This window comes from Lolium perenne, chromosome 1, assembly GCF_019359855.2.
Source record: "Lolium perenne isolate Kyuss_39 chromosome 1, Kyuss_2.0, whole genome shotgun sequence".
Classification (NCBI taxonomy): domain Eukaryota; kingdom Viridiplantae; phylum Streptophyta; class Magnoliopsida; order Poales; family Poaceae; genus Lolium; species Lolium perenne.
The window spans coordinates 143,273,411-143,282,522 of NC_067244.2; the positions used below are offsets into that span (position 1 = coordinate 143,273,411).

Consider the following 9,112-nt stretch of genomic DNA (forward strand, 5'->3'; position numbering starts at 1 on the left):
TCACCATGTGTCATTGCTTTGATGTGCTTCAGCACCTTCCCAAGTGAAAATTGAGGGATGAAGAAGTAGCACCGAAGAAAGCTGCAATGGTTACGCTCGACGACACCGAGGACGAGAAGGAGAGCCGAAACGCCGACAAGCCGGAGGGGAACAAGAGGGCGAAGGAAAGGCTCGGGCTCCAGGGGGAGGCTGCATTGTTGAGGGACAAGTTTGATCAAATGATGAAGTCGAAGGAGGTGATAGCGTCCAAGACTTTGAAGACCAAACGTGTCATCATCGAGACGAAGAAGGAGGTGAGCCTTGCAAAGCTTGAAGCCAGCCGAGAGGAAGCAAGGAACAAAGCCAAGTTGGAGGAGATGAGGATCAATGTCAAGAAGGCCAAAACAATGAAGCAACTATTGGCCGAAGAGAGGAAGATCATGTTGATGAACACTAAGGACATGAATGAGGTTCAACTGGAGTGGTGGAAGGAGGCCTCAGCGGAGATCACGACAAGACGAAGTCAAGAGGCAACTGGTGCTGCCGATGTGACTCCAGGAGGTGGTGTCGATGGTGCTGACGGCGGGCCAACCTCAGCTTGATGCCGACGGTGAGAGAAGAGGGGGAACTATGAACTGTGTCATTTAATTATGTTATTTGATGTTTGCACTATAAACTATGCATAAATTGTTTGCATTTTATTGTAACGTTTGTTCGATCATATGCAAAAGAAATTCATAAACCCTATCTATAGTTTTAAGTTACGGGCTCTGTTCTGCGCCAGCCATTTTACTACCAAATACGCGAGTTCGGTAAACTGAACTCGCTGTTTTCAGTTCGCGTTTTTACGGGCTCTGCTAGAGATGCTCTTACAACGCAAACCCCAAAACAACTATGAAGGCTTGCCTTGCACCGTCACACCCACCAAGGATGGCGAGGGGCGGGGCATAGAGTCCTAGAACAACGTCGGACATTCCCACTGATTTTCGGCACAATACTTCACTATGAAACAGTTTATTTTTAAGCTAAAAGTTAGCTGTCACAGATAGCATCTTAATATGTGCGACATTCGCTTTAATAATATGATCAAGCTGGAGGATTTAATATCAGAACTTCAGAACCGTATAAACTGTCGCAGGTTTGAAAGATCATAATTTATACAGTTCAGCCACTGCACAGGAAGGTGAAGAAAGGCACACAAAGACCAAATGATATTGTTGCGGTACCAAAAGGATAACTAGGCAACAAACTATGGTATTCCAGGCTTCTAGGGATGCATTCATATGCTTACACCTCCTCAATAAGAACCTTGGACTGCCGGTTGTCCTTTCTACCAGCCTTCCTCACGCCGCTTCTATTGTCCAGTTCCTCAAGAGATGCTTTCTGCACCTCAACGAGGTGAGCCAATGATGACCAGGTATCAGCTGGCTGCTCATGAGCCCAGCAGGTAATGAAGAACAGCTTCCTATCCGCGGCACGGAGCTTTTGGGAGCTCTGAGCCCTCTCAGTCTTGCCCACCTTCTCTTCCTTGAGCATGCTCTCACCAGCTTGAATGAGCCTGCGGAAGTCACACAATGCACAGACAAGCGCATTGCTTCCTAAGGAGAGGATGGTGATGATATCGTTCACGAGTCCTATTGCAAACCTGAAACCTCCGGTGTGCCTGTAAACCGGGGAGCATGTCTCCTCTATGCAGGTCGTGAGCGATTCAGATACTGTCTCAGGTTTAGCATCCTCCCCCATTACTTTCGACATAGACAAGGCAACAGTTGAAGCACCGAAAGGGTCAGAGTGCCAATCACCATTGTAGAGGCGGAGCGTGAAGCAGTAACTGTAGAGAATATCAACCAGGTGAACAGTTAGCAGAGGAGACGGCTCTGCCCTGGTTAGCTGTTTGAGCGATGGGAGAGGAGATTCTGGCCCTTCTGGTATTTCACTGATGATAGATTCTGGCGCAGCCGTTGGATCTGATAAAGTGTTGACATCTGTACTTACTTCTTTGATAAGCTGACTCCCATCATGGCTAAGAGAGATCGATTTAGCAACAGGATTTTTCCACCATGGTGTCCATGGTTGGATCATCTTGCTGAGTTCACCTGAGGCCAGTGCTTGACGAAATCGTTTCATTTCATCATCAGAAAGGTCTTCAAGATTTATCCCGTCACCTGTTTGGTAGAAAGAATAAGAAATCAATACAAAACCTAACAAACATGGCAAGATTTACTGGTTCAAACAAACATCTAAACCACACTTCAATATTGCAATATAAACAAGACTGTTTAAAGAACCTATCATAGTGTTTCAAGAAGCTTTTATTAAAATTATCAAGGAATCAGGAATAAATATAGCATACCAGAAATGACTTTTTGGATAAGCTCCTCTGAAAACATTGACTCTGCAAGGTAAAAAATGCTTAGCATTGTGGAAGTGAAATAATTGCTGGTATAAAAAACAACTACATGATTAATTATCTACAATGTAAGTTACGGCTTATCCATAACACCCAAAAGAGGTACAAAATGAATTCCCCAAAAGTCAGATCCAACTAACAGATACCTAGTCATATCCACTAGGCGTGTTAAACTAAATTATACATCAAAAGCAGTCCAGGACCAAGATTTGCTGTCTGAGAAGCTATTACATAAATCCAAATTCCACCATGTATCAGGAAAGTAAGATCCCACCATGTATGACAAAATAAGGAAGAGGGGCATCATTCTCCTACGGTACAAATTAATTCAATTTTTGCCCATTAACCTTAATTTACACTATTTTGTGTGATAGAATACAACTATCTGGCAAGCGCAGCCTGCAACCAATATTTTCTACCGTGCAACTATTACAACCAGATGCAAGCACCAAATATAAATTGTACCATATGTCAACTAAACATGTCAGATCGATAAGCTATCATCTAGTTTGCCACTCATGACCTATAGACAACAACATAATAAAAAGAACTTGGCCAAGCCTCTCAAAGCAATAAAAATGCAAGTTAGAATTCTTAACTGAAAACATATAGTGCAACATTATAAGCCTCCATGCCAATCACTATCAAGTTCGAGAGGAAATGGTATGCTTAAAGAAATCATAATTTTGCAGCACTGAAAAAAACTAGAAGATGGCTCCAAGAGCTTCTACTTGACCACAAAACCTAAAACACTATTTCAAGAAAGCTCAGAGATAATCATATGTGTGGAAGCAATAGTTGACATCCATCGAAATCCTCAAAAGGAGTGACATGCACATCTAAAGTGCAGAAGACTGCAAAATGGAGTGCATGTGCACAAACCAAGGGATGCACTACTGTCTATGGCTATGACAACAGAATCTTGTTCAACAAACATACCATCTTCACCATCGGACTCCATTTCATCTTCCAAGTGGAACCGTTTGAGTATATCAAGCATCTGCCTTTTTGATTCATCTTCAGGCTGAATCTGCTTAAGCTCTTCCGTGACATTCTCACGCATGAACAATTCAGTGCATTGATTACTATGCCCCTATTAAACAAGAACCAAACAAAGTATTAGAAACAATACCGAGCAATAAGATCCTTTCATGCAAGCTAACTGCAAACACCAATCATCCACAGTGCCTACATGCATACAAAAGGAGAACATACTTCCACACCTTATCGAGAGGGAAAACAGAGTTTATCTCATAACAGTAAAGTGAAACGAATGAAAATTACGGCTGGTCAGCAGTGAGCACAATAACACAGTATAACCCCATACAACAAGCCTGGTTAAATTGTATGTACCTACATGCAGTGTTTTCTTCAAACTAACTAATGAACAGACTCAAATAGATCCATTCAGATCAGCAAGTAGATGTGAGGTACGATACCTAAATGTATGTGACAAAATTTTCACCCACCTCTGAATTTCTATGGGATTGCTCCTCTAATTTTACAAATGGTACTTACTAAGATCCAGTATGGCACCAGGTATTGATGGTGTAAAATGACGTACTGCAAGCTTTTTCAGGAATTCGCACCAGACTAAGCAAAGAAACAACTCCCCCAGCCACTGAAGATGACAAGAAAGAGCAGACATTCAACAGTTAACTATCTCCCCGTTTTTTTCGTTTTAGCAACAAGAGTACAAGACGGTATGGCAAGCAACAAGAGTACAAGACGGTTGTCAGAAATCTATCCTGACTTCCTGAGTATCGCCTCCTCCAAAAGCTCACAACTGCACTGCGGTAATTGGACGAACACCTCGTGCGCATAACCGAATCATAGAGCGAAAATTTCACGAACGCTGTTCCACGAGCTTTCAGGCAGACAACGAGCATGGGGAACACAGGGGACAGGAGTGGAGCGCACCTTGTAGCACGTGAGCGAGCAGTAGCGGGAGTTGCAGCGTGGGCAAGTGTACTGCGCGAACTGCTTCTGGCATCTGCGCAAGCAACACGGACGCAAGCGAATGTCAGTCACGAAGATTGCACAAGACCAGGGGAGAGGAAAACGTAGGGAGCGGGGGGCGGTGAGGACGCACACTCGGCAGATGACTCTGGTTTCGGCGAAGGAGGAGGACGCGGCGGCGGCGGCGGAGGCCGCGTCCTCCGAGACGAGGACGTCCCTCTCCATATAGGGCGCGCGGTGGCTGCTCGTGCTCTTCTCGCTCGCTAGTCGGCGCGCGCGGGTGTTTCCGGTGTGGTTTCCGGCGAGCGGCGCGGCCGGGAACCGGAGCTTTCTCGAAGCTGGTACCGGAAGCGGTCTGCGCTGGATGCAGACAATGACGACGCTTGGAGAGTGGTAAGGTGGGCTGTAAATTTTGGATGAAACGGGCCGCGGCGTGCTGTGATTGTCGGGTTTTGTTGTGTCGATGCCGCCTTCTTCTATCTTCTTTTCCAAACTTGGATGTATGTCAGAACTTATCGTATCTCACATCAACATTTTGTGATTTTATTTAGAAAAAAGCAAATACTACAAAAAAAATCATATGCAAATCTTACTACTATGAATAAGAATCGGCATGCTCAGATGATATGCATGGCATGGCAACAACGATATGATACAACTTATCTAAATTAAGCGGAAATCAAAATCTCGACACATAATTATTAGGTTCAAGTTATTTTATCTACTGATAAATTAAAGGTTGATTACCATGACAAGGACATGTCATGGGTACGCTACTTCAATACTTGTCAAGGGTACATGCTTCGCATGTTGATAAAAATGCATGTCATCAGGGTTATTTATTCACTTTATTTTTAAGCAAGATGCACTTATAACTGCTTTCTCTTAACACATTCCTAGATAATATATATGATAATCTCACGGAGTTTCATGTGAAATTAAACATGTGTACCGCTTCAAAATATTTGAAGTTCTAAAATTATTTAAGTCAAACTACTTTAATTAAGTTTAACCGAGTTTATAGCAATGCCTAAAACTCCAATTTAGTTTGATTATATATGTCATGAAATATGTTTTTGAACTACATTGATTTGACATAGGTTCTTTATAAATAAAAAACTCGAACAAACTCCTAAAAGTTTGACTGGAAACTTCAATTATTGTGAGACAGGAGCAATAAATATGATGATATCAACTACTCCCTTAAATTTAGCTGATCAACAATTTATAACTTTGACCATGATTCCACTTGTAATATATCCACAAAATTTGTATCAATATATACTTCTTCTGTCCACAAATAAGTGGACGTGCGGGTTTTTTTCAAAAGAGATTATCAGGTGGAGACACAATTGTATTGGGAAGATTTTTTCGATAAAGTCAATATATTAATATTAAAAATATATCAATTACACCCAGCCTCTGCAACTACGCAATAACCCTAACCCTAATCCTAACTACGCAATACCCTAATGGTAGTATGGATGCACCTAGCCAAAAAAATAAAAAATAAAACTAAGAAACAAAAAGTCTCGCTACGGTGTTCTAGTCGTAGTAGCAACAATACATCCACCACCATCTTCGTCCTCTTTAATTTTTTCACCTGCAATAAGCTAAGCCATATAGAAAATAAAGATAACATGTGTTCAAATTATTGGGTTTAATTTTTGTACGATGAGAGAGAACCAATTCTGCTACTTTAATAGAAGTACACTCTTCCATTTATTTGAGGACGGAGGAAGTATGAGTGACATAGGAATCCCAAATGGACCTGCCGAAGATAGTACCCGGGGTTTACTGAAGGCCCACTACCCGAAGAATAAGAAGATTTGGAAGCCCAAGATATTATTAAGGAAAGCTAGAGTTGTAATAAGAAGTGTTATTTGTAATCTTGCGGGATGAGTTAGAAACCTTCCTGTACTCTGTAACTTGTACAACACGAATCCCTCGGCTCCGCCTCCTATATAAGGGGGAGTCGAGGGACGAAGAAAGCATCAAATCATTGTCTCTCAAACCCTAATTTTCATAATCGTCGAGTACTTTTCGGCTGAAACCTTCGAGATCTACTTGCCCTCTACTTCCAACTAAACCCTAGCCTATAACCCGTAGGCATTGACAAGTTGATACCTTGTTAATTGGCGCCGTCTGTGGGAACTAGAGGCGTCAAGGATACGATTTCGATGGCACGTTCAAGATCGTCGACTTCATCAACCGCAAGCAACGCAATGGATCGAGGTAAACAGATCGCAACTGGTCCTGTCGATTTTGTTCCTCACCCGCCCTCCCGTTTGGATGCATATGCGTATTTGGAGGAGCCTATGAAGATGACGTTCGGGAGATTTTACTTCCGCGTCGAGAAAGAGGGATCGTATCGTGTCGAAATTCCGATTTCATCGGGATCGTCGGCGGTCGATTCCGATTTTTCAAGCTATACATCGTCAACCGAATCAGGAGAGGAAGAAACTTCGTCATCACGCTTCATTAGCACCAGGGCGAGAGAAAAACTTGCCAAGATCTTCAGCGACATGTCGTTTGAGTCATCTGCGGACTCATATATAAGCGATGGCTCAAGCAGTGTCGACAGCTACAACTTCATCGACAAATCCAGTACAGTGGGCAAGGTCTTCGCCAATCTTAATGATGGTGTCACCAAACCCAACATAGATCTGAATACAAAGTATCATCAGATTTATGTCATCGGAGAGCCAAGCCATGACCAGGAGGAAACATCTGAGGCTTTCAACGATTTGGAAAATCCATACGTTGATCCCTCTGATTTGCGACGAGGTCTAGGCAATAAATATATCGGGCCGCAGCCGCGAGACAGAGTCCGACTCCCGCAAGCAGCATGGGATAGAGCCGCAAGAGCTATGGATGGCTCAGAACCAATGGCTACCACAGCCACACCGGAAGAATTACAAGCATATCAATATAGGCTTGCACGAGCTGCAAGAGAATTGGAGAAACAGACAGCTGAGTTAAACAGAAGAAAGGAGGCAGCCTCTGCATCAAGTAGGCGAAGGGCAGAGCTGAGTCGACAGTCTAGAACTTCGGGTGATAGCCACAGAGAAGCTCGGAACATAGCAAGATCAAGGTTACAAAACGTACCTGAAGGAGAAAGAGAGCACTTGGTGCAAAACCTCGACATGTCTTTTATGTCGATAGACACGAGAGGGAACATCATACCCAAGACACCAGAAGCTGGGTATATGGCGACACAAGCTTTCATCCTTGCATCCAAACCACCCCCAGGAGATCCAAGGGAGGCATTGTACAACATGGCAATGGCAGGAGTTGGAGCCATGGGAACGGCGTTTGTATCGACACCTCCCGAAGGAACAGCAAGGCAAAATAGTCCACGACCTGCGGCAGCAACAGCAGCAGTTCCCGAAGGACCAAGTGGAGCAAGGAACACGGCAGCACAAGCAAGGGTCGACAGAGCACGACAAAGCAGAAGGGAACATCGGCAGTCCCCAGAGTTAAACGACGAGGATATGTGTGGCTTGCCATGCTTCACGAGGAGAGTGCGAAAAACTCGAGTCCCTTCGGGATTCAAGTTACCTGATAATTTCAAAAAATTCGACGGCCTTCAGGATCCAGAGGATTGGCTAGTTGATTACCTCGAGACGGTGAAGCTCACAGGAGGAACCAGAGCAACAGCTATGCAAAGCATCCAGGTGCATTTGAGTGGAGCCGCACGATCTTAGATAAAGAAACTTCCTCCAGGATCTATCGACAGCTGGGAAAGCTTCGAAGACGTGTTCGTCAAGAACTTCCGGTCCACATGCAAGAAACCTGCGTCATTGGAGGAGCTGAGAGCTTGCCGACAAAAGCCAGACGAGCCAATGAGAAAATATATCCAAAGGTGGAACATCATCAAAAACTCGGCAGAAAATATATCTGACGAGAGAGCGATTGATGCGTTTGTCGCAGGAATCAGGCGTGGAGATTTTGTCGAGGATTTGGGGAGGACCAATCCAAAGACAGTATCTGCTTTAATGGAAATAGCAAACAGATGGGCAGATGGAGAAGATGCTGTTCACAACAAACGGCATAGGTCGCCAGAGGAAGAACGCGGTCGAAACTATCAACCAAGGCGACGATTTCCTCGGCAGTACCCGAGCTATGACGCTCCAGGTCAAATTTCGGCAGGCTTCCGAGCAAACACCGGAGGAAACAATAGAGATGATTATCACAGAAGCAACGAGCAACGAGGCGACAATAGAGATGACTCTCGAAACAATAGGCAAAATAGTGGGCCAAGGTTCCAGAGGCCTTTCGTGTCTCCCGAAGAAATGATGAACGGGCCGTGCCAGATGCATTTTTTCCTCGACAGCAACAGAAAAAGACAGTCAGGACATCTGCAGAAAGATTGTCGCAATTTCCAGGCAATGTTAAGGTGGGCAGGACATGCTAATGCTCAGGCAGCACAGAGAAATCCTCGAGAACCCAGGAGTGAGATTCACTTGCCACCTCCTCCCGCGATTACGGACGACAATCGACATCAGCTCAGAATAGCGGCAGCACCTCCACCACCGCCCTATGTTGATCCTAACTCTAACGGAGCGGTCTCGATGATTCATAAGGGAAGGCCATCTAATAGAACTCAGAAAGTAATTTCGCGGCAAGTGTTCATGGCAGAAAAAATGCCTCCACCAACAGTTGAGTACCTCAATTGGTCAGGACAAGACATCGGCTTCACCATAGCAGATCATCCACAGCAAGTTCCTCGACCAGGGCAGTCAGCACTCATCCTACCAGCAG

The 9,112-nt window shown here is 44.3% G+C and overlaps 1 protein-coding gene across 1 annotated transcript; it reads right to left on the reverse strand.

Annotated features, from left to right (window-relative positions):
- Window positions 1-1,052: 1,052 nt before the first annotated feature.
- On the reverse strand, window positions 1,053-4,748 carry LOC127306549 (uncharacterized). The gene is made up of 5 exons (XM_051337209.1): window positions 4,482-4,748; window positions 4,310-4,382; window positions 3,329-3,482; window positions 2,333-2,374; window positions 1,053-2,144 (listed from the first exon to the last, which is right to left on the reverse strand). The coding sequence occupies exons 1-5, from the start codon at window positions 4,571-4,573 to the stop codon at window positions 1,267-1,269; spliced, it is 1,239 nt and encodes a 412-aa protein (XP_051193169.1). The 5' UTR covers window positions 4,574-4,748; the 3' UTR covers window positions 1,053-1,266.
- Between the last annotated feature and the right edge of the window lie 4,364 nt (window positions 4,749-9,112).

Excerpts from the sequence above, each read along its gene's own strand:
- LOC127306549 (XM_051337209.1), bottom strand. The coding sequence starts at position 4,573 with ATGGAGAGGGACGTCCTCGTCTCGGAGGACGCGGCCTCCGCCGCCGCC. Across the intron at positions 4,383-4,481 it reads ACCAGAGTCATCTGCCGAGT|ATGCCAGAAGCAGTTCGCGC; the intron begins GTGCGTCCTCAC and ends TTGCTTGCGCAG. Across the intron at positions 2,145-2,332 it reads TATCCAAAAAGTCATTTCTG|GTGACGGGATAAATCTTGAA; the intron begins GTATGCTATATT and ends TCTACCAAACAG.